The sequence below is a fragment of the Musa acuminata genome, chromosome BXJ1-2, assembly GCF_036884655.1.
Source record: "Musa acuminata AAA Group cultivar baxijiao chromosome BXJ1-2, Cavendish_Baxijiao_AAA, whole genome shotgun sequence".
In the NCBI taxonomy this organism is placed as follows: Eukaryota; Viridiplantae; Streptophyta; class Magnoliopsida; order Zingiberales; family Musaceae; genus Musa; species Musa acuminata.
Genome location: NC_088328.1, coordinates 29,167,217 through 29,192,153, shown reverse-complemented (window position 1 = coordinate 29,192,153; position 24,937 = coordinate 29,167,217). Strand labels below are relative to the sequence as shown.

Sequence of the window (24,937 nt, the reverse complement as noted above, 5' to 3'; positions counted from 1 at the left end):
TATGATGTTTCGTAACCGTTATATATGTTGTGTCGTCACGATATATGTCACCGCGCTTGTAGTTGACCCTCTCAATCATAGTCAAAATCCGAATCCGACTCGCTCGTATTGGAGTAGTGTGATTCAGATATGAATCCCGTGATCTTATTGCACATTGATCCTGAGGATATTAGTTAGATCTCATTTTTGCTAATTATGCTTGCACTAGATCTAGCCATGCAATCTCATATCTCGATAGAGCTAGATAGGGACATGTCCAAACAGTCCAAGAGTAAGATACCAAGAACTCCAAAGTCATTTGTTTGCTTCAAATTAATATCTTGCTTTATAAATATCATATGTATGTTACATTTTTCGTCCCTTAGTAGGTCTTAAGAAAGAAAGAAAGAAATCTTTACAAATGACTTTGAGCTTGAGCTTGGATTAACCTAAGAGACTGTTATCTTTCTTCTACTATTATTTTATTTTCTCATGGTAATCTTAGTTATCTCTTCATGGATGTTGGCCAACTATTCATAGGATTGTATTTTTATTACTATTGATTCTGTTGATTGTTCTGTTGGACTAAAGTTCTACAAATAGTGTGGCTTCTCCCTTCATCACTTTGCTCTGCGTCTCAAGTGCCCATACAATAGTCTATCACTGATATGATCATCTCTTTCCTCCTTTTTAGATTTTTTATTCTTTATCGAATTATTACAAGACAAGAAGAAGAATGGAGTATGTTTAGTAACCTAATGAGCCTTCCATTACAATCTTTGGATCTGCTCTTCTAGGTTCATTTTTGAGGGTTGGTTCGCCATATTATTGACATCTCATACAGATGTTGATGCCTGTCAGTCATGTGAGATTGATTGCGAACATTAGCGTTAAAGCTCATGCAGCCACAACTTCGCCCTTCGAAGTTACATTAGATCTGGGAAAGGTCTATCGACTGACAAGACTAAGTTTTCCATGGGGAGTATCACAAGTCCATAAATGATAAAGAGCATGTTCTACACAGTTTGAACAACCTTTCCAACCCAATCTAGCATGACTACCATACTCTTTCTGTGTGTTTTGTTTATAACTGTGTATTAAAAGTTTAATTCACTTCACTATGTTGTGAGAAGGTTCTTCTTCATGGTTGTTGGTACTGACTCTTATATATTTCCTTTTTCTGTCGATGATGCAGACTTTAGGTGCTTATGTCAACAATGAAGGTGGGAGATAGATGAAGTTGTATCATCAAGAGTTACTGACTCCAAAAGCTTTTAGAAGCTGTTGTCAAGCTAGGTTACTCAAAAGCGGGTGCCTTTGAGTAACTTGTACTTAACACATTGTTCGCATCTGGTGTTGCAAGTCAATGACATAGTGAAGGGCAGAACTGCAGATGCCATAGCTGAATCATGCCAAGTGCTACAGTTTGATGGATTGACAACATTTTTGGCTGAGCATGAACAGGTAGGTAGGAATGACTTCTAATTCATTTGATTCCCTCCGTGGCAATCTAACACACTATGGTAATAGTCCAAAAGTAAGATCTGGAGTTGTCCAGACATGTAATAGTGAGAACACAAAAGTTACAGCACAACCAGCCAGAATGCCATTTCCTACCTTGAGCTGTGTGCATGTCTTGTACGCAGCAGCACGTCTGACCAAATAGACCCTCACAAGAACCACAAATCCATAGCTGCAAATGTTTGTTTGATGACCAGAATGATACAGGAGCCTAGGTTTTCTGCAATACAATCATACGACTGAGGTTGAAGGGTAGTCTACTGCAGCCAGGGTTAGGGACACTTTTTTATTTTCTTTGTTCCAATGCAAGGAAGACAGCTCTTCTTTGTGCTTGGTGAGATCTTATTCCAATCTATGCTTGGGGGTCTGCATGGGCTTGCGTTTTCTTGTCGGTTTCCTCAGATCTATCAACAACTTTCGTATGAAAAGCAATAGTTTGATCCACTTAGAGGCTAATCATGACATGAGGTGCCGACCATCGCTCAGCCATGTGTGACATATGGGGAAACAGAAGCGGTGCCTTTCTGTCATTTCTCGAACGCGTGCTTTTTTGTACCATTATTGTCTTCTCTCGCAGGCAGATATTACAACACCGGTTGATGGCTGCTGGCGAAGCAAGTGCAAGAGCAAGAGCAAGAGCAGTGAGGATGAGATGGATTCTTCTCGTCAAGGTTCACCTCAGCTACCGCCTCCGACACTCGACCTTTCCCTCGGCTTAGCTTCCTCCGATCCATTCTCCAGCACTCACGGCACGAGGGACGTGAGGCTCTTCCCTTGCCTCTTCTGCAACAAGAAGTTCCTCAAGTCGCAGGCACTCGGAGGACATCAGAACGCGCACAAGAAAGAGAGAAGCGTCGGCTGCACCTCCCAAACCTATCTTCCGCCTAAGAACGACGCTGCTGATGATAACAACTCGGATCCATCTCGGTTCTCCGCCGCACCGCGTGGTGATCACTTGGAGAGCTTCAGGTCCTACGCTGTCCCATGGACTGTAAGCAGCAGGAGGGCAGTATACGCTACCGGATGCCCCTCCTCCTCCAGCAGTAGGCACAGAGGCCCCCACCAAGCTCATCAGGCACTGCTACTGGACTTTCTAGGTCATTCCGACGGCAGTACTGTAGGTTTTGCTTCAGCCGCTGGTGGCGGTGAAGACATGGCCAACGTTGATCTCTCCTTGAGGCTCTAGATCACTGCTATAGTCTATATAAGTCTGGAACTGGAATTTCCCAGCACTAGAAAAGCTTTCGTTGTAGCTTATTTTCCTTTTCGGTGCCTTTTGCTCGTGTAAGGTTCTGTTGTTCGTACTGAATAGTTGTGCTTTGTCTTTCCATGAGTCCGGGCATTATAAGTGCTGCTTGCGGCAGGAGAAGGGTTTGCATGAGAAGACACTGCACGTGATGTGGTGGGACGTTGATATATGAGCTTGTACATTTTGCCGGCTGGAACATCATTCAACACCCTACTCTGAAAAGTCTTGCCTCTCATCATACACACTGCATATGTATGCTGAGGAGTATGTGATGGTGTAGAATGTATATCTTCATCAATGATGGAACAATCATGCCAGAATTTTAGGATAATGAGAAACGACTACAATAAGACTGCCAAGTTAGCATTTGCCGAGACAGAATGCAGGAAAACAGTGTTGTTGATTACTACTGCATGTTTCAGTCACCCACTGTGATGAAAGAAGACACAAGGCGAACATGGAGGAGGTAGAAAACCAGAGAGAAGTAGCAATGACTGAACGTGACTCTTTCACCGAGCTGCAGTCATCAAAGTGCAGACCAAGTATCAGTGGCTCTGTGGATGAAGAGGACAATGAACAAGACACAGAAACTTACCTACTTGTGGAGCCTGCATGGTGTACTGGAGGAACTATGTTGTTGCTAAATACAAACTGGTTTCTGCGGCTCCTCAACAGTGTCTTTCCTGCAGTCGTTTGTCAAGTCTCTGTGGCCCCCGAGAGAGATGGCAATCACTATTGGTGTACTTGCGGATATGGGACTTGGGAGACCACGAATCTTTTGTAGATTTGCTCGAGTGGCTTGGGGTCACCTTTTTGCACCGGAAGAGATACAAGCAGCCATGGATTTGGAGGTATCGGAGTCGCAAGAGTCTGTCATGGAATATTGCATGTCCAAAAGAGCTATCCCGGTAACTTTCTCCTCCTCCTCAATTACCTCACCCCCCTCCTCCATTGTGCGTGCCCAAATAAGACCAATAAGCCAAGAAAAGATAATTATTTGAAATCTCATCCGATAAATTTTTATACTTAATATATTAATTTAATGATGATTTATTGTATTTGTTTATCAAAGATGAGAGTATGAAACCTCATCCGAGGCTTCAAATCTCATCCGATAATTTTTTTATTTTTTATTTAGATTTCGAGCGGCTCATTCATTCGTTAAGAAGGTTGGCAAGTCACTATAAGATTCTGATAGTACTATTTTTGTTCATATATGACACAGATGGGAAATACTATTTGGTGCAAAAAGATGAGAAAAAGAAGGGAGATGAGCATTTACAAGAATGATCATTGGGCCTCTTAACTAAACGATGGAGGAAAAACTTGGGAGATTAATTGAGGTGGATTAAGATGCGGACAACTGTTAGGACTCATTAAGATTGTCTCTAATGGGAGTCCCTTTAATACCCAAATCACCTCAAGGGAGTAACAGATTTTTCTTATAATTTTTTTATAAAAGATAAATGATGAAAAAGATATTGGATGTAATAAATTGTCACCAACTATCCTTAAAAGGATGTCGTCAAAGGTTAATAAAGGCAGTATGATTCTAATAGAAAGTTTCTCTAGGACTTCTTCTCCCTTGAGTAAATGAGTTTCAGCAGAGGCACAACATACAACAATTATTAAGACAATCCAATATTATCATGAAACTTTATATTTTCGTACGTTAAAAGTCATGAGAAATTAGATCATTGGCTGGGTTATAACGTGTATCCCTGTTGACAAAAAGAAAATGATGAATTGTCAAAAAAAAATTCTTAAGTTTTTAAATAAGTTTCATTTTAACATTCCAAAATTCTTACCGGACATCATTTCTTTTATGAAAATATCATTTTTACCTGACTTTGTCGAACCTATTATCGCCTCGTCTCTGCACTATCACCTTACTTTTCATCCCCTCTACCAAGGACGACGACGAGAGCCCTTGGTTGCCTCCGCACATGGGCCTACCTACTCATCTTCCTCGCTCATGATTGACGATGAGGGAAGGCCCATGGGCAATAACGTGGAGGCTTACGAGTGACAACGAAGGCTGCGAGCGACGATGAGAACGCATAGGTCATGCCCCCTCATTCCTCATCCACGATTGATGATGAAGGGAGCTTACGGGTGATAAATGAAGTCAATATGAGTAGGGTTGGCATCGCTAACTTGTCAGCCAATGCACAAAACTGACGTGGTCTATGAAGGCAACCAACGACAAAGGCGACCAATGACAAAATCATCAATTATGAAAAAAAACTCTTTTCAAAAATATTTAAAAATTCAAATACTTTACAAAAATTTATAAAAACTTCTCCGAGAATTCACCCAAGAAAATGATCACTGTGATAACACTATCCACTGTTTCATTTCACTTGTCACAAGGACAATGTCCGTCTTCGACGACCCACGTAAGAGTCGAGAAAAGAGCACAAATAACTATCCAAGCATCCTCTTACTGACCTAGATCGAAGCTAGACTCTTGCATATACCTTACATTTGGTTCTGTTTGACGTATGTCTCTTCGCCATTTTCTTGATATCGTCAAAAGGATTGACAAAGGAAGCATCTTCTGTCAACTTCATGTGTCTCTTTAATGGGCTCCCTTGACATCATCACTCCAGACACAGTCCCATGACCCAGAAGGATCTTTTGGACCTTCAATGAATCTTTGTCCATGCCCATCATTGCCAAGGCCTTCACCAGATCGCAGTTGCTGCTGTTTTCTGCGTCTCATTCTTATCCCCAGTATCCTCAACACAAATCTTGCAAGTTCACCATATAATACTCCAGAACGATCAAATAGCTGAAAGGAAAATGATAGCATATAAGTCAATGCAAATCTCAGGGAAGCCATGAAAAAATGTTCAAGGATAAAAGATAATCATGAGAACACCTGCAGGAGAGCCGTCATGAGCATGTGAAATGCATGTGTGTTCTGGTCCATGAGCATTGAAATACGACCAAAGAAGTTCACAACACCGTGCATCTACAATCAACATTAGGAAATAAGTAATGGCAAATCAAGGTTTAAAATATCGATTTAATATTGATTTCAACATCTTATCAGACCAAAATAGTACTAGCATAGTACCCAAGACATACCAACTTATAAAAACTAGTATCACTAAAAACATAATAGAAGGATAAATGCGGACCGATACTGAGCTAATATGGTTCAATAAAAGTCCTTTGTTGTACTATAAAAATAAGATTGATAATGAGTTATATGGTTTGGCATCAGTCGTTAGTCAAACTGGTCGATACAAGTTGCAACATGCCAATATGATCTGTATGTGAATATTTTGTGCCAAACATGGCATAAAGCCAAAACAATGAAGAAAGGAATGGAGTTCTTGTAAAGATTATACAGTATACATAATTCATGCAATAAACAAAAAAGGGACATCGATGAAAATGGTCAAGATGGCAAGAAGTTACAGAAATCTCAACAACATGATACTGTAATGGTACAATCTTAACTGAAACATGCAACTAGGGCATCATGTGTTAAAGAAAGAGGGATGATTGTCCATAGAAAGCCATCATCATAGAAAGAAACAGGATATATCACGTGGCTGCCAATGAAAATGATGAAAACAAAATGACATCATCAAAACCACAGTTAAATTTTCGACTTTGCAAGTATAGAAAGTTAGAAACAGATACATGTGCAACAACAATTAACAGCACAAAAACATGCACAAAGAATTAGAAGGGCAAATGTGAGAAAGGAAATAATTTGCAAGTGATTAGACAACTTAAGCAACAAGTATGTCTTACCACCCGAATTAAGGATATCCAGAAGCCTGGTGGTGATGGAGGGCCATATGGATCATCTGGATCTTGGTTGCCAAAAGGCCCACCCATGCCCATCCCATAACCGCCTAAGGAACCACCATATCCTCCATTGTCCATGCTACCTCCATACATCCCAGAACCTCCATAAATCCCACCATTCCCTGTATACATGCTATTACCATAAAACCCACCACTGTACAAACCACCAAGTCCACCATATGAACCATAGACACCAGACCCATACCCTGAATTGTAGTTCAAATTTGGGCCATAACCTGTATGACAGCATGAGGCTTCAAAACCTAGATCACATCAAAACAGTTGTGAGCTAGAACACAAATAAACAAACAATTACCTCCATGGCTGGTTCCATAGTTCTGCTGCCAAGGCCTTGGAGGTAAAGGCCTGCCAAGAGTATTTCTATTAACAGTGGCATTTCTTTCAGAACCTGTAACAACCTCCCCAGGTTTTGCAGTTCCAGATGCTTCCACAACCTCACTTGTCCTGCCAGAAGATTGGGGTCTGAATGGTACAGGACCAGATGATGTCCCAGCTCGCTCCCATGGTTTCGATGGTGGAGCATTACCTGAAGCAATACAACCATGTGCTATTGAAACCATGGATAATCCAAATAAGAGAGAAGAAAGTAGGTCATTTTGAAGAATTTCTATGGCAATAAGCACATTCTAGGAATACAATGTCGCCACAAATGACAACCAAGAGCTACAGTCCCATTGCAGGTGAAAATCTTCATCCCACGTAGTAAGTTCAGACTTGTAAAATGGTCAGTTCATATAGATATACAATATGTCAATAACAAACATGTCAATTTTGTTGTTCATGAACTACAGAAACTCCTGAGTGTACATGCGTAAAGCATAGAGGATTTTCATCAGCTTAAGACAGAATAAAGTTTAGTGGATTAAAGGAACATGAAGATCACATTGCTGACTTAAGTTTGACTACAAATGACTAATTTTATAACCATGACTAAATCCTTGTCATTTCTCAATAAGAGGAACCTGATTCTTAATTTTATTGTGTAATGTAGATCCAGTCTCTCAGTTTTTTTATTCTTCCCTACATTCCACAATTTTTGAGTCCCTATCTGCATAAAATATAAAACTAAACAGGGCCACTTCATAAACAAAACTTATGCCGGTTAGAGATAAGGCAAGGATCAAATTCAAAAGACTCTATTCATACAAAATCAATCAGAAATGCCATGAAAGAGGTGCAGATCATAAACAATGCAAAATTTGAGAATTTTGAAAACAATTCGGGAATTATTTAAAGAATGTCAGCAGTCACAAATGTCTCAGCATCCTAGAACCCCATGGATGACACTAATCCGGATAATACTTTGGTTATGTGTTTTTTGTTCGAAAAAAATGCTAGGTAAATATTGAACCTACACCTGACTTCCGAACCCCTTTGTGTGTAGTGGCCCGTTTGCAAGTCTTTTTTTGTCTAATAAAAGTTAGTCGATTTCTGTTGCTTGTGATATCGGTTTCCTTGTCCTTTCGTGCAGACGAAGGCATATTAAACGTGTTTGTATTTCTAATATTTTCTTTTATGTGCACTGGTCTTTTGTGGACAGGTAGAGGCTGACCCTTGCAGTGGGTGCTTACTCAAAAATTAGCTCATGCTGCACACAAGGAAGGATGAGAATGGAACTTTCCATCCAGAGATAGAAACAAGAGCACAACTGCTATCAATTAATCATCGGCAAAGTCATATGATTTTTCCAGAAAAACGACGATCATCTTTACGAAACAGTTCTTCCTTGCGATGTATGATTATCATGAGAGAATCAGGGAGCGAAAAATCCATCATGAAATCAGTTTTCAATAAATTCAAAGGGCCCAAATTCACCAAATTTAGCTCTTCTTGAATCATCAACCGACATACCCCCGATCAAAATCTATCAGATATATGAGGAAAAACAAAAACAAAAGCTATCTTCTCGCGATTCACGGCTTGGAATGGCCAGTCTGAAAGAAAACGATGAGAAGGAGACGAATCGCGACGAATCAACCGAGGGTACAAAACCCTAATCAAGACTCTGCCGTCATAAGCAACACTAAATACATAAAGAAGAGACGAATGCCGAATTATTATCTAGTTTTCAGATAGGAAGGAACCCAGAAAGAAAGCTCGAACCGAAGAAGAGAGGTGGAGGATGACAAGAACCTGGTGGTGGAGGATTGGATCCCATGGCGACCGCGATAAGGAAGAGCTACTCCAAGGACTTGATGGCGCCGGAAGACCCTTCTCCCCGGTCTCTCTCTCTCTCTCTCCCTCCTCCCCCTCCGTTGGCACGCCTCGCTCTTTTCAATACCTCTCTCGCGTCTCTCGCGCCCTCTACCTGGAAGGCGACGAGAGAATGCCGCCCGCCGTCGCCTTTAATTAGGCAATATTTAATAATAGCTTGACGTCGCTTAAAGTAGCCAGTCGGAAGATTCGGCAGGGAAAGGGACCGTCTCCACAACCGGCTTAAGTCACGATCGACGTCGGGCCCCACGAATCTAGTACTACGTGGGGCCCACGGGTAATTGATGTTGACCTCACGCGGGTCGGCTTTGCTGGAGATAGAGGACTTGTCATCGTAGCCGTCGATCCTGTATTGATGGACAAGGCTGAAGGGTTCTCGCCCGTCTGATCTTTCCGTCAAACACCAAACATGGACTCACGCACTCCAAATCCGAAAAAAATTTATATTAGAAAACGAAATTAAATATTTTCCTTTTATAAATATAAACATTTTAGTATAATCTTTAAAAATATAAAGTTCGTTAAAAATAATTAATTACACGATATAATTTATAATTAATTTTAAAAACTGAGCTTATTTTTTATTCCTGATCATAAAATTTGGACCCGTGAAAAAAAAAGTAATAAAATATAATATAGATTATCGAATGTCCCCCTAAGTAATATGTTTTATTAATTTCTTTTCGTATTATTCGTTTGACAAATTTGTTTGCAATAATATGACAATAAATATCATGGTACACTTAGTTGGATTCAAATCAAAATCACATAATGGAGCAAGTGAGGAGCCATTGTCAACGTCCCAGTCCATCCGTATCAGTTGACTCTTATTCATTTGGAGGGTTGACAAATAGATATGGTGCACATTAGGTAGAGGGTCATTGTTAGCCTCTGAATTAAAATTAATATTAGAAATTAGAGATTCATTAGGAAAAATATAAGTGACACTTGGGACTCGTGCAATGTAATAGCCTTGGGGGTGAGAATGGCAAAATTGTTGGTGTTGTAATTTCCTAATAAACTATGAACTAGAATATTTTTTAAGAAATTTTCTAATAAATAAACCAAGTGATTTGGTTGATTTTTGTTTTTTTTGTTTTTCATAAATCTGTATGACTTGTGTTAACGAACTTACCTAGCCATGATCGAGGTGTCAGCATGGCTTGGTCAGATTGTCGATATTTATGGTCGTCTCGATGAATAGACCTCCGTAGGGTCGGGCTGAGCTCGGGGTTGGCTTCGGACGCAGCTCTCTAGCGGGCTCGTTGTCTATTTCATCGTAGCCAGGCTCTTACACACATGCCTAGGTTGAGAGGAGAGGGGTTTCTCAACTCGGCCTCTCCAAAGATTAAGTTGGTATCGAATGGATTTCTGTCAAACGATCATCCCCCCTCAGATGTTGGTCAATGGGGCTTTTATGCTTGCGCCCGAGGGTCGACCATACATGATCTGCCTACGGTGACCAACTTCTCGAGTGGTTGCGTTCATACCTTTGGATGGCTGCCAACTGGTCTATGGGGGATAGCATCGCACGACGTCGTTTCGAGCTTTCCGGAGTGGCCTCCGATGGTACAGCGCCTTCTCGTGCTGCTCTGATAGCACGAGAGAGTGTGGATGTCGTTTCGAGTATGAGATGGCACGTCTAACACGGCACACCGTCTAAATCCCGAGGTTCCACGTCCGCGTTGATATGTCTGCTAACTGTGTCTTAGCAGACAATATCAAAATATGTCATATTAACTTGTACCTATTAGTTCCTCAAATTAAATCTGATTGGAATATTTGAGTATATTAATTTTTTAGGATATTTTTATTTCAACAATCATTTTATATATAACTAAAAGTAATATACACATAATGTTATTATCTTCACGTCATTCCTCAAGGTATATGTCAACTTGACTCGGATCTAAAGGTCTAAAGAATTGATGCTAAGTTGATTATAGTACAAGAAAAATAATTGGAAGTAGTGTTTCATAACTTTAACACGAATCATAGAAATTAAAATAAATATATTAAAATAAAAAAAAATTGAATGATTGATATTTTACTTAGAAAAACCCCCTACCACTAATTTTTACCCAATGATATCTCTCTAATTGGTTTTTACTTGGGGTGCTCCTTTTACGTCAATCTAATATGAATATTTTTCACTAATCACCTCAATCGTTGTTGTCGCCTCTACCACCTCTATCCCTTACTCTAGTTGTCATCTCCTGCCACCCACCCATCCCCATTGTCTATCTGCTCATCTCCTTTTTATTGAGCTTTCTTGTATTACGTCACTTGGATCATGAGTTTACAACCACATCATTAATGACAATAATGTTAACGTAGCCCGATAAAAATATAGAATGGGGATGAGTTCAACTTGTGGGTCATTGAGTTAGCTATGCCACCCTCATCATGTGGGGTGTTAATAGACAATCCGCGGAGGATCTCGTCGGAGATCACCTTCTAAAAGTTATAGTAGAGCTCAATAATAAAAAGGGAGAAGGGAGGAGGTGATGGACAATAGAGGACATACAATTACAGAAAAGGAGGGAGGAGAAAGAAAATTTGGAAGGGAAGAGGTGGTGGAGATAATGGGTGGCGTTACTCTTAGTCAGCAAAGGCATTGGCAATCGAAGCGATTGCTAGAGGGTATTTTTATTTAAGTAACAAAAAATGAGTGTACCTAGATAAAAACTAATTAGGAAGTATCATTAGATTCAAGGTCCAATAGTATAAGCATTTTTAGCTAAAATATCGTTGAAAGATTATTATAAAATAAGAAGTTTATTATTCATAATCTATTTTTTTAATATTAATAACCTTTGTTATTAACTATCGTTATAAATAATAAAAATATTATTTTACTATTATAACCCAAGTATTATTGATTTATTTTTTTCAAAACCTTGTACTCCCTACCGTCATCGATAATTACACTCTCAATCGACGTCAATATCTCTATTCATCGTCGCTCGCCCCTCGACCCCCCTTCTTTCTACTCATCGTTCCCTCGATATCATCCTTCGAAAAAAATATTAATAAAATAAAATAAAATTATAAATAATTAAGAGAAAAATTTATAAATAATTATAAAAAATAAAAGTTAAAAAATTTTTAAAAAAATATTCTAAAAAATTAAATAAATAAATACGTAATCGAACGAATTGGGAAAGCAAAGAGAACTTCTCATCTCCTCTCTCCTCTCTCGTCCCTTTGCCTTAAAACACTATTATACATTAATATAACATATTAAAATACAAAATAAATCTTATACAAAATGAAGTTTGGTGTTAGGGTTTGTGACTCTGCCTCGCATCCCTCTTCCCTCTCTCTCTCTCGTCTCGACCGGCATTGGGCGAAGGCCTCTCTTCTCTTCACCACTCGGCCTCTGTTTCTCCACCGCACCTTAAATTTCGTGTCGCTAATCCTCCCATTTCCTTCGGTTAGGGTTAGATTTAGGATCAGGGGGCTTCGGAGGACGGGTTTCTCTCCTCTCCTCTCCATTTCCATCCGATTCCTAAAAATGGCGCCTTTTTAGGTGCTGGGGTTGGGGATCCCATTTCCAGCAATCGCATTTACGGCCTCGATCTCTCTCGATCATAAGGGTTCCGATCCGATGTCGCCGCCATCCGGCGGCGCAGCTGCCGATCCCGCCGGATCGCGGTCGTGGCTCCGTGATCCGGCGGTGGAGGAGGAGGAGGAGGAGGAGGTTGCAGCGGAGGGGATCGACTTCTTCGACCAACTGCCGGACTCCCTGGTGCTCGCCGTGTTCAACTTGATCGGCGACGTCAAGGATCTGGGGCGGTGTTGCGTCGTCTCCCGCCGCTTCCACGACCTCGTCCCCCTCGTCGACTCCGTCCTCGTCCGCGTGGACTGCGTCATTTCCGACGGCCCCTCGCCGTCCTCTCCCGGCGGGGACAAGGCCCGCGGCGTCTTCTCTCACCTCGCTCGCGTGGTTCTCGGTGGTCTCGTGAAGCCCTTGCAGGCCCTCGGTCAGATACTGGGCCCATCTTCGGCCGTCACCTCCAGCCGGAGGTATTCGCCCTCTTCCTCCTCGTCTGAGGTCTCCCACCACTCACCGGCCGAGGTCCTGAAGAACTTTAAGGAGATCCGCCGCCTCCGAATCGAGCTCCCCGCCGGTGAGCTCGGGGTCGACGATGGCATCCTCTTGAAGTGGAAGGCTGAGTTCGGGTCGTCACTCGACAGCTGCGTCATTCTCGGTGCAGCCTCCGTCATCCCGTCGTCTTCGGTCTCACCGACCAAACCTTCGAGCCTCGACCCCAACCCTTGCTTCCAGGACGCTTGTGGAGATGATGACAGCGGGGTCATCCCGGAATCGTTCTACACCAACGGCAACTTGAAGCTCAGGGTGTTCTGGACGATCAGCTCCCTGATTGCTGCATCAGCGAGGCATTACCTCCTCCAGCCGATCATCGCCGATCACGAGACTCTGGAGAGCTTAGAGCTCACCGACGTGGATGGGCAGGGAGTGCTGACAATGAATCACGAGCAGCTGCAGGAGTTCCGGGTGAAGCCAGTGTCCGCTTCAGGGAGCTCACAGAGAACCCTAGTGCCAGCTCTCAGCATCCGGCTATGGTATGCACCCCATCTGGAGCTTCCTGGTGGGGTGGTACTGAAGGGAGCGACACTGGTGGCTGTCCGGCCAAGCGAGGAAAAGGATAGGGACGCTGCCAATGTTGGGGGTTGTGGTGGTCCTGTTGGGTCCTCGGACAGGTGCTGGATCTCAAATGCCTTTGAAGAGCCATACAGGTCGGCAGCCAGGATGCTTGTGAAGAGGAGGACTTACAGCCTCGAGATGAATTCATTCTGAAATCTAAGAAGAGGTGCTGCGAAGTATACCTTGTGAAACTTCAGATATTGTTTGGTTATCATGCTCATTCTGAGGATTTAACATTTTCGACTAGTTGCATTTTTGTTTATGTAAGTGTAAGAGTTGGGTGCAAGCTAGGGTTCCAAATTAAAATTATGTTGTTGTTACCAAAAGTTCTCAACAAAACTTAAATACGGTATTGTTTTTGTGTTTGTTAGCAGCAAAGGCTTGCTGCCACATCTTTAGGTTTTCTTAATGCTTATAGTACAACGGTTAATCGACTATCTACCCTGTATAAGTAATTGTGTCTGGTTCTAAGTAATTATTTACCGTATATGTCATGTTCAGAAGAGCTATGTTATTTTGTAGTATTAGGGCTTATGTTAGCAATCTTAATTCTGTGTATATGTTATCTCTTAGATTTCACATTATAGATTGATTTGCATAAGTGACTGATGTACTCGTAAAACTTTCAGGCTCTATGTCGAGTTTTGGTGAACTGGAAGAGTAAGACATTGTCTTGAGAACCTGATGAGAACTTGTCGACTCTTCCACTCCATCGTTATGGTAACTCATCTCCTGCAATGCACTCATGATACTGCTGCTAATGGTGAACTGCGCTGTCATCTGCAAATGTGTATGTAACATGCTTGTTGTTATTGAGCTCTATCCATAAAAATATGTACTATCACTGCAATTAACCTCGCTGTCTCCTAGCATGTTGATATTGTAGTCTTTCGATAGGCGAACACGGTCTTTGATGAATGAATATGTTTTAACTTGTAGCGCTCATCATGATCCACATTCCGTTTCTTCTACAAGTTACAAGTCATTCTTCCAAATCTGCACTTTATCTTGAGGATCCCATCTCCATTTTTTTGCATGGACATTTTTTAGGTGTCAATCCCTCAGGTCATAGCAACCAGTATTTACTAAGCAAGTTTGATAGATCTCAATGCTGCACATGTTGATGATGTCTCCATGGCGACCATCCAAGTATACTCTGCTTGCATGTTTGTAACAAAGAATCTGTTTTAAGACATTTCTTGACATAAAACATAAGGATTCTTTTACTTCTCCTTTTTGTGTGGGACTGTTTCCAGATGGCAGATTGGTGGTGTGACGGTACTGTATATTGTTATATTCGTTAATAATTAGATTTGTATATAGTGTGAGATGTTTTCTGTCCTAATGATTGGTTTGAAATTGTAGCTTCTGCCAGTGTTAACCTTCATGGATCAGCATGGGAATCTTGGTTTGAAATTGCAGCTTCGGCCAGAGAGATAAAAATCATTGATCGGTGTGGAATCTTGACTTGGATGTCTCTTGCTTCGCTTATGACAGATCATTATGCATGTATAGTGGTTGCAACCATGAGCTTTGTCGAATGAATCATTAGGTCTTTTTGTATGTTCTATGTAAGTGTAAAATGAATTGCATAGTATCTAGGACGGATTTGGATTCAAATTTCTAGATTTAGATATTGATTAAGTTTTAGATTTAAAAGAGAAATTATATATGTTTATCCATTCATGGATTCAGAATCTTAGACCATCGGAATCTATATTTAGAGGATGGATTTTAGTACTGCAGCAGGGATGTTTGTTTTAGCAATTGGGATTGCGTAGATGAATATTCATTGTTGGGAACCTTTTATATTGGCAGATCCAATGATGCAATGAATTAATTCTAATCCTTATAAATATTAATTATAAACTTTATTATCTGTATTAAGGTTTCATAAAATAGTTTATTTAAGAGTTCTTATGTGTTTTTTGAATGAAAATTAAAAATATTTTGATATATTTTAAGATAAAAGGATGATAAGTCTTACTTTTTTACTAGGAATGTCTTAGGTTATAAAAAGATCAAAAGGATGTTTTGATCTTTTTTATATATGGAAGATCTCTTTGAAAAATATATAAATGACCGGAATGTTCAAATATTTAAATGGAAGATCTCTTTGAAAAATATATTTCGTTAGGAATGTTCAAAAACTTAACTATAATTTGGAACATACGTGCCAGGTTGATACATAACAATGTGAACTTTGTGCTTGAGATTCAATCAATTTCGTGAATTACAATTACAAGTCTATTGTTAGGATCCGGATCCGGATCAGCATCCGCAATCGAGCCCGCTCAACCGGCATCCCGTTATATCGCTGATAACGGAGAGAAGACCGCGTTACACAGCCGTTTCTCACGGACCCGTTTCACCAGCCGCCGCAACGTCCTGAAACCCTAATCTCCCTCTTTAAAACCCCGCAGCTTCCCAACCTTGACCGAACGCCTCAACCCTCCGCAGATTTCGTCCCCTCCTCCTCCTCCTCTTCTTCTCTGATTGTTCGTCTTATCTTCGATTTCTTTTCTCTTTTTTCTTGAGCGGCAGAATTGAATTCTGTAGGAGCGTGATGATAGGTTTATGTCGCCCCAGTCTTACGATCCGTTTTGTTTTCCGAAACGGATGATGGTGATCGACATTTTTATCTGATTCCTTCCTCAGATCTCTCTATCCGTCCTTAAAAACTTTAATCTTTTTCGCTTTTGGTTTTTTGTGATTTTATATTAAACGGGAGAATTGATGATGCCAAATCCATAGTTTCTTTCTGCACTCCAGATGATGAATCATCACAATACATGCACTACCATCTGATCTCCCTACTTAATGTTGAAGTTTCATTCATTTTACTCTTGGTATTTGAATTTTTTTAGAAAGATTACGTTTTTCCGTGCGAAATTAGAGGAAGTGATGAATTTGATTTGCAGTCGGTGATGAAGTTACAATTAAGTGCTGAGTTTTCTGTGATTAACTCACCAAATATCACCATCTTTCGGCTGAGACTGCGAGTTTTTTTCAATTTGGAATGATCGTTCGATGTTTTATATGCCATTGGTATCTGATGCTCAGTCTTGATGTCGGTGGCTGGGCATCTCGTTAGAATGGCAGAGAGAGAAGAACAGGTCTTGCGACACTGGTTGCTCTACTTCTAGTGAGCTTCCTGTTACTTATACCCTGCTTACATACTACGTTCGTCTTTTATGCTTTGCTGTAACTATATGAGCGTTCTTATTTTGTTTTATGTATTGCTGGCTATTTCTGCATTTTAAGTTGTAGCATGTGTTATGCTCAATGTTTTTTCTTAATTTTTTTTATGGTGATTATATATTTTCCAAGATACTGTCTTGTTGCTTCCTCGAATCAAGTGCCGTTGGCATTTATGAATTGTATATTTGGATGGTGGGCGTCCATATTACATTTACTTTATCAAAGAATTTCCAAAGGGAAAACCAGATGTTTTGTTATATCACATATGGCTCGGTAATTGTTAAGGGGCACAATGTTCGGTGTTGATCTTTAATGCCACCACCAGATGGTTGTATCAATTGTTGTTGACTTGCCATTATATTTTTAGTAGCATGTGTCCTTTGCTTTGTAATCATTTTATGGCTGTGATTCGTGGTCTGTATTCCATTGTGAATCATGATTCTTCTATGGCATCATACATTTTTGGAGCTATGTTTAGTAAAATACTAAAAAACAACGAAATCTGAATACAGCATAATAATATAGTGTTTGACATTATTTTGTCTGCAATTTATAGAATATCAGTGGGACGTTCTGAAGTTTGAAAACCGAGTTGTATGTTTAATTTGTAATTAATTTTAATCGAACAACTTATGAAATGAATTAGATCGTTTTATGATATGAATCATGTGTGGATGAGTGTACTGAGTCCAATTTGGGCTATAGATTTATTGAAAAGGGGCAATCTTGTGCGACAGAAAAGTCCATTCTGAAGATGGCTTTACAAATAAAAATCTGGAATTTATACACAAGATATGGAGGGATTTAACATTAAGTGTATGTGTGGGAAGTTTATATATCATTTGGAGAATTGTTTATACAATTGATCATAGGTAATAAGGCAAGCATGGAGTTTAATATTCCATGGGCACATCTCTTGCTTGTACTGACTGCTGTGTTGATTAGATTACAAAGTAAATTACTGGTGACAACCTCAAGAGAGTATAGGCATAAATGTTTCCTCAAGATGTACAACAGTGGTAAGATTGCAACTCTGTTTTCTCATATGGTGTACGCTATGGTAATGGGGCAAATGGCAAGAGTCAACTCCTTTGTTGCTTCATGTCAATTGTTCAGAATCTATTGTAAATGAGCCTCGGCAAGTAGGGTTGTATTACATGATGTTATTGAATCACATTGCTAACAGGAACTTCCATCATGCAATATAGACTTAAAAGTTTCTTCGAAGGATTTTTGAACATCTTACCGTTTTTTTAGTGTAGCAAATCTGTGGTGATAGACCTGAATAATATTGATGATGTTTTGTGGTAATGTGGATGATATGAACACTCACCTTTTAATTTCTTTTCACAACCGTTATTTAGAACTTTAGGCACATTCAATGGATTGTTAACAGCTTCTTGCTCGTATGATCGGGCATGTAATTCTTGTTCTTGATGATCAAGTTATGGAAGATCTGACTGCAGGAGTCTTGAATGCTTAATGAGGCGATTCAGCAAAAGCTGCAGGGCATGGCATCCCAATCAGAGACAACAGCAATAATGCAGGCATCTCCATGTACTCTGGTTTGCTTTGACAAGGTGGTGGTGTTATTAGATGCCTGATGCTAAAAATCATTTTATCGACGTGATTTAGTAAAAATGAGATTTGAAAAATCGATATTGGTATGGATAATCATGTATAGCGACATGTAATTAATGAGATAATTCTAACGAGGGTAATTATAGGTTAATTTTATAGTTAGCTATCTTTGTAAAGTTGTGAGATATTTATGGTTAGGAAAGTAAAATATATATGTTTATTTATCTTAATAATGTTAGTTTTATGGATGAAAATATGAAATTAGAAGTTAAAAAATATGATTTTAATGTTTGATGATGGTTGATGTCGGTGGTAGCGGATGTTGGTGTCAATGATGATGTAGTTGTTTAGTTGTCTCAAATGATGATAAGATTTTCTCTTATCGTGATGCCACTAGTTTTCATGAGAAGCGATTTGTCGATCATCTCGAGTTACTTTGAATGTGTCTTGTAAATGGTGCTAGTCCTTATGACAAGGAATCAAAGAGATAATTCTAATGAGGGGGTAATTATAGATTAATTTTATAGTTAGTTATTTAATATTTTATATTTTTTAGAGTTATGTATATTTATAGTTATAAAAGTAATATTAAGATTTATTAATCTTAAATATTCGATGATGGATGATGTCGATGGTGGTTGATGCTGATGCAAATGTTGATGTAGTTGTCTTCAACGATGATAATATTTGCTTTCATCGCAATGCTACTTGTGTCCTTAAGAAGCGTTTCGTCGATCACCCTAGGTTGCTTTGCATATATGTCGATAAAGGTACAGTTGTTGAGTGATAATTTTATCAATGTAGATGGTGGTTATCTTGTCGTTGACTTGTTGGATGGATCTTAATCTTGATCCGAAGTTAGGGTCGTTGGAGCTTTTGTTGTGTCAGTTCTTGCATCACCTCTTATCGAGCGATCCTTTTCTTCAACATTTTGTTGCTCAACATTTGTGTTGATATAGATGCAAGACGGTAAAAGGGTTACTCAACGAGACGTGGTGTTGGAACTAAGACGGTAGGAGTTTGGTGACTTTAGTTTTGGGTCGAGGTTGAGATCCACTTAACATGATAGTGACAAGGTAGTTTCTATCTTTGTTGTATATGTTGTTGCAACCATCACCATTAGTATCGGCGTTGGCAACTGTGTCAACGTTGACACAGATACAAAGCGACGTGGGGCGGGTAGTAAGCTCCTCGTAGAGGCGGGTGGCATCGTAGTGAGAGTCGATCTTATCTTCATCGGAATCAGTCAAGCAATTACGTTGGTGTTGACGTTAAAGTTGTTATCACTCGCTCCCAATGATGTTTTTCACGTTAAAATTATTTTTTATTTTTTTGTTTTGATTTTTTCATCGATAAAATTGATGTTGTTAAAATAAATGGTTCTAGATGACATGTAAATATTTAAAGTGTAGGGATTGAAACACTAAAGGTATTTGACTAATGGTTAATATGTAATTAGCCCTTGATAAGACTTAGCAACATCAAGCAATTATCTTCATCGGGTAGTAAGCTCCTCGTAGAGGCGGGTGGCATCGTAGTGAGAGTCGATCTTATCTTCATCGGAATCAGTCAAGCAATTACGTTCGTGTTGACGTTAAAGTTGTTATCACTCGCTCCCAAAGATGTTTTTCACGTTAAAATTATTTTTTATTTTTTTGTTTTGATTTTTTCATCGATAAAATTGATGTTGTTAAAATAAATGGTTCTAGATGACATGTAAATATTTAAAGTGTAGGGATTGAAACACTAAAGTTATTTGACTAATGGTTAATATGTAATTAACCCTTGATAAGACTTAGCAAAGATGATAAAAGTGTTCATTATTTGGATGGAGATATACTTACATTAAATTATTTATGAAAATACTACTTTATAATTGTCTATGAAACTATTGAATCAACATCAGAACCATTATTCTGTATTTAGCCAATCATTTCTGCCCACGGAGTTTGTAGTTTATGGAGAATTTGCAAGTTCTATAAGCTGTTTACCATTGGATTCAAACAGGAGGGCAAGATATCCTCATTGCGATGATTTCTATCCCACTCTAATTCAATACACAACTCATGAATCATCCATCACCATAGTGCACTGGCACTTGAACATACCTAGTGTGCATCAATAAAAATAAAACTATTTGAGATATCTAACTTCATATCGATGTGATTTCTTTAATAAAAAAATTGAAGTTACGAAAAACAAAAAAAAGTATAACAGTAATAATAGTTACATATATTAATCAATAACATCATACAAAGCATGAGTGCACAACAGCTAAGGTGTAGGAAAGTGATAAAGGAACATTGTAAGAAGCACAAGGGAACAAACATGGGATATAGAAACATATGGAGCTATGGTCACATGTTCACCCATACCCTGCAGAGGTGTGTTCCTCATCCATCAACAGTGTAGAATGCAAAGGTGTTCATTTTCCTATTCACTTTATCCAGAACACATGATTTAAGTTCAATAAAGAATTGAACGGGACACACCTCAATTCTGTACACATACTGTAGAGTCAGTATCTCAATAGACACTTGACTTGCTTGAAAGTACTTATTGCAGGAACAAACTTCTTTCATTCACTAATAAGATGCTGAATCCCTGATAGAATACGGGCTATGTAGGACGGGAATAAATTAATGCACTTACATGCAATGCAAGGGATTGTATGAAGAATAGAAGCACTCGAGAATAAGGTGTGCGTATATGATTCAATTTAGCTTCCTTTAAAGCAATCTTATGGCTTTAGTTTCGTCGTTCAGCATGTATAGTTTAGCACTTGACTTCATGTTCATAGGTCAGGCTCTTATGATTTAGCTTTATGTTGTAGCTTCCTGTAAGCTGACATTGTTTTGACTTTTAGCTTTGATCATTTGACTTGGTTTTCATCCATCTCTCTCATCTTCTCATGGTGATCCTCTAAATGTATCTGAATTTTCTGTGTGAAGAATTCGTCAGTCCATAACGCATTTTCCGGGTTCTCGAAGAGATGAAATTAAGAACTCAAAAATGGTTCTGATTTCCAGAAAGATCAGTTTAAGAACTCAAGAGAGAAGTGTTCTTGGATTTCCGAATCGAAGAAAATATTTTCATGCCCATGCGCTGACATTATGAGTTTTCTTTTCTTCTCACATTCAACCTGAATAAGACCATGAATAGATTACAAAACCTAAAAGCAATATACATTGACCATGAAACGATAAGGTGTCGAACATCTATGACAGAGAAAGAACAGTATCTCTATCCTTGAGTAATCCACAAACATCATTCGCAAGTAACTATAGTTATGTTTACCTAAGAAAGTTAGATCATGGAAGCAAAAGAGCCAGTGGATATTGAATTACATAGAACTTAGTTATTTCAAACAGGCTATTAGCATGATACAAGAAATGTACAGACTACAACTCAACAAAAGAAATGTAATCATACTTTTATGTATCAGATACGATTACGGTGGACTTCTCAACAAAGATTCAACTTCTCCCTGGGAATGTTGAGAATCCGGAGAAAGAGTCTTCTCAATCTTCATTAAAAATGAAGTATATATGTGCTTCTAATTTGGTGGTGTTGATGAGACGCGGACTTGAAGCTCATACTCTCTCAAAAAAAAAATCATGCAATATATGTCCGAACACAAGGAATGGAGAAAGGTTTCTTGAGATGGCATGTAGAAAAATGTGATATGAGCCACCTTTAGAAGATGGCTAAGATCAAAAGCATCACTATATAAACGATATAAAAGAGCAGCAGAAGTTTAAACTTTCAGCTTTTGTGCATCAGCAAATAAGAACCCAAAGTGTAGCTGTTGCACATTTGTCTATGGAGTGTTCTTAAAGATGTGTATGTGTATGATGTAACAACACACAGGCAGCTGAGTGAGGGCTGTGTAAGAGATAAGCATGTAACGCTAGATTGCAGTGTAAGCGCAAACCTCCAAGTGAATTCTGCATCATATTTGAGGCGAGAATTAGTCGAGCGAATCATAGAAATGAAAAAGCCATAAAAGATTCAGTCTTCGATGGAGTTTAGCTTTGCGAAACAGCATAGAGAACAAAGATCTCAGAGAGAGAGAGAGAGAGAGAGAGAGAGAGAGAGAGAGAGGGAGAGAGAGGTATGCTTGGCTCCTCACACGCCAGCCGCAGTTGCCAATCCGTGGGTATGATTGGCGTCGATACGAGTGGCATGCAGGGAGCCAGGCACAGTCCATTTCACCTCTTCTTCACGACCTCCTTCGTCTCCGACTTCATCCGACCCTCGTAGCTGTTCTCGAGGAGGGGGAGCAAGATGGCGAAACGAAGCTTACCGTCTGGAAGTACTGTTGCTGCTCCTCGCAGCAGCAAAACCTACCAACTTCCCATCGCATACAGGAGAGGAAACCTACAGCAGGAGCTCACATCCAAGTAAAAGAACCCGAGAACGCTCGTAACTTTAAGCTTACCTGTCCACCACCACCACCCACCGCGGTTCAAAAGATAAAGATAAAAAAGAAACCCTAAAATTATCCCTCCTCCTCCTCCTCCTCCTCCTCTGTACCTGCCTAGAGAAACCCTATGTCACTCAGCTGGCCATAGGCGTGCTTCATGTGAGGAAGGTCAGAGATGGATTGTTGGGGTGTCATAGTAGTAGGGTGAGATAGGTATGAGGAAGAATCACTTTTGGGGCTCCTCACCCACATGTACATTCTGCAGAGACAAAGAGGAGTGTGACTGAGGGCAGTCCTTCACTCTCATCTTGCTATGGAGGAAAAAGAAAAATGGAGTTTTGGCTTACTGTGCTGCCATCAGTACTCCTTCGGCCTGGGATTTGTCTGAGAGTGCTTGGATCTAACTGGGATTCTCTGTGCCATCCCTACTCGAGGTTCAGACATCCATCAGACTTGTTTTGGTCTCTCACTTTTTTGCTTTGGCCTTTCTAAACTACTCCATTTCTTTTTGGTTCTGTCATGTGGGTTGACTGTAGACATTGTGGCTTTGAATTTAATGCTCTACCCACTTTAGCCTTAGGTAAATTCTCCTAAAATTTACCATTAATAATTTTTTTAGAATGAATTTTCAAAAAAAAATATTTTGGAAGTGCCTTTCATGTCCAAAATTTTTATACATCATTTTTTTTACCTAATACCTGAAATATTATTATTTTTCTATCGACCGATTCATAGGACGAATTGGTTCGGTTATAATATTTTTATACTATATTATAATATTTTTATTAATACTAAAAGCATACTATAACACAGTCTAAAAATATATTATATAGATTTTATAAAAAATATTATATTTATAATATTTTTATACTATATTAAAATACTTAATAATATTGTAAAAAAAAATTATAATATAATATAAAAAAAGTATGATATAATTTTTTTTACTGCATTAAAACAACTTTTGTTCTAATAATATCTTCCACAGAAAACTCTCAAGAAAAAAAGAGAGGAAAAAATCATCATAAATAAAAAAAAGAATATGATTGTGGAATGATATAAAATAAATAGGAATCTGGACAGAGGATGAAGATGCATTCCTCAAGATTAAGAAACAGTGCAGCCCAGCCTTTAGTTGCAGACCTTTTTTATGTATTCAATGTTGATGACAATGATCATCTTTGTTTTTACTGCCATGCGAACGCTTAGTGTAGCATAAATTGACTTCAGATATCAGCTCCTTGTGAACCGGTAAAGCTGTACAACAGAGCATTGAGAAGACTTGAAATTTTCTGATGTGATCTGTGCAGCATGTGAATATGATGTCTGATAGTAACAAAAGGCTCACCAAACAGTACAAATTACCTTCCGATTGGAAGAACCAGTCATCGTTGACAAGCAACCTAAAGATTCTACCGATATATTCGTCTGCATGCTTCCTCCACCACCCTGCTCCCTCCGCCACCACCTCCCGGACTCGTCGGTGCTGCGGCAATCGGCTCCAAGGTCTCGCCTGCCGATGCCGCCTACAGCGAAGCAGGTAGATCTCTACGTTCAGATTGCGTCAGCATGTAAACCGGTGCCATGTTGGTGCAGCTAATGTCCTCGGGAAGCCGAAGACCAACCCGGACTTCCTGCCCTACAACGGCGACGGATTCAAGCTATTGATCCCCCTCCAAATGGAACGCCAGCGAGAAGGTGCTGAGGTTCGAAGACAACCTCGACTCCAACAGTAACGTCAACGTCATGATCACACACACCCACTTCCAAGAAGTCCATCACCGACTCCGGCAGCCCTGAGGAGTTATCGTCACAGGTAAACCGGATCCCCGCGCATTGAGGATATCTGCTAAAGATTGACTACACAGGGTTGGCTACTTGCTCCGAAAACACGCTTACTTAGTTTGACGCTGATGCGGTGGCGACTGCTAACATCTCGGAGACCTCCACGCCGGCGATCGATGGGAAACAGCACTACTTCGTCCCAGTTTTGACCAGGACGGCATCGGCTCATAGCAGCGTCCGTGTCTGATGGGAAGCTCTACATCTGCATGGCACAAGCTGTCACAGCAAATGTAACACCCTGATTAGTCTCACGAACGAACAGGATTAAGATTGACTTATAAGGATCTCATGAGTGTACTATTATTAATTTCAGCTTAAATATTTTGATCAATAGTTTAAGATAACATCGATTTGAATCTGCTAAGAGAATTGTATGTGACATATTTTGCTTTAGATTGTT

The 24,937-nt window shown here is 39.6% G+C and overlaps 2 protein-coding genes, 4 non-coding genes and 1 pseudogene across 8 annotated transcripts; 6 read left to right on the top strand and 1 right to left on the bottom strand.

Moving 5' to 3' along the window:
* Positions 1-4,983: 4,983 nt before the first annotated feature.
* On the bottom strand, positions 4,984-8,933 carry LOC135608150 (peroxisomal membrane protein 13-like). Its single transcript, XM_065100702.1, has 5 exons — positions 8,732-8,933; positions 6,894-7,124; positions 6,521-6,813; positions 5,634-5,726; positions 4,984-5,543 (listed from the first exon to the last, which is right to left on the bottom strand). Exons 1-5 carry the CDS (start codon positions 8,754-8,756, stop codon positions 5,331-5,333), a joined length of 855 nt encoding a protein of 284 aa, XP_064956774.1. The 5' UTR covers positions 8,757-8,933; the 3' UTR covers positions 4,984-5,330.
* A 3,156-nt stretch (positions 8,934-12,089) lies between these two features.
* LOC135608146 (F-box protein At5g46170-like) lies at positions 12,090-15,212 on the top strand. 3 transcript variants are annotated; one of them, XR_010485434.1, is made up of 3 exons: positions 12,090-13,650; positions 14,114-14,204; positions 14,850-15,212. XR_010485434.1 is itself a non-coding variant. In XM_065100684.1 (2 exons), the coding sequence occupies exon 1, from the start codon at positions 12,423-12,425 to the stop codon at positions 13,635-13,637; it is 1,215 nt and encodes a 404-aa protein (XP_064956756.1). In that variant the 5' UTR covers positions 12,090-12,422; the 3' UTR covers positions 13,638-13,650; positions 14,114-14,429. The 3 variants fall into 3 exon arrangements, 1 of the variants encoding a protein (XP_064956756.1); XR_010485433.1 differs by having other exon boundaries at positions 14,114-14,274; XM_065100684.1 differs by lacking the exon at positions 14,850-15,212 and having other exon boundaries at positions 14,114-14,429.
* An 831-nt stretch (positions 15,213-16,043) lies between these two features.
* Positions 16,044-16,133, top strand: LOC135613901 (small nucleolar RNA U31b). The gene has a single exon (XR_010487398.1). It is a non-coding gene; the product is annotated as a small nucleolar RNA U31b (small nucleolar RNA).
* Positions 16,134-16,210: 77 nt separating this feature from the next.
* LOC135613821 (small nucleolar RNA Z195/SNORD33/SNORD32 family) lies at positions 16,211-16,298 on the top strand. The gene has a single exon (XR_010487385.1). It is a non-coding gene; the product is annotated as a small nucleolar RNA Z195/SNORD33/SNORD32 family (small nucleolar RNA).
* Positions 16,299-16,400: 102 nt separating this feature from the next.
* On the top strand, positions 16,401-16,485 carry LOC135613824 (small nucleolar RNA Z196/R39/R59 family). Its single transcript, XR_010487386.1, has one exon. It is a non-coding gene; the product is annotated as a small nucleolar RNA Z196/R39/R59 family (small nucleolar RNA).
* A 36-nt stretch (positions 16,486-16,521) lies between these two features.
* Positions 16,522-16,664, top strand: LOC135613875 (small nucleolar RNA F1/F2/snoR5a). The gene has a single exon (XR_010487393.1). It is a non-coding gene; the product is annotated as a small nucleolar RNA F1/F2/snoR5a (small nucleolar RNA).
* Positions 16,665-22,553: 5,889 nt separating this feature from the next.
* LOC135612072 (oxygen-evolving enhancer protein 2, chloroplastic-like) lies at positions 22,554-24,791 on the top strand (annotated as a pseudogene).
* The last annotated feature ends 146 nt before the right edge of the window (positions 24,792-24,937 follow it).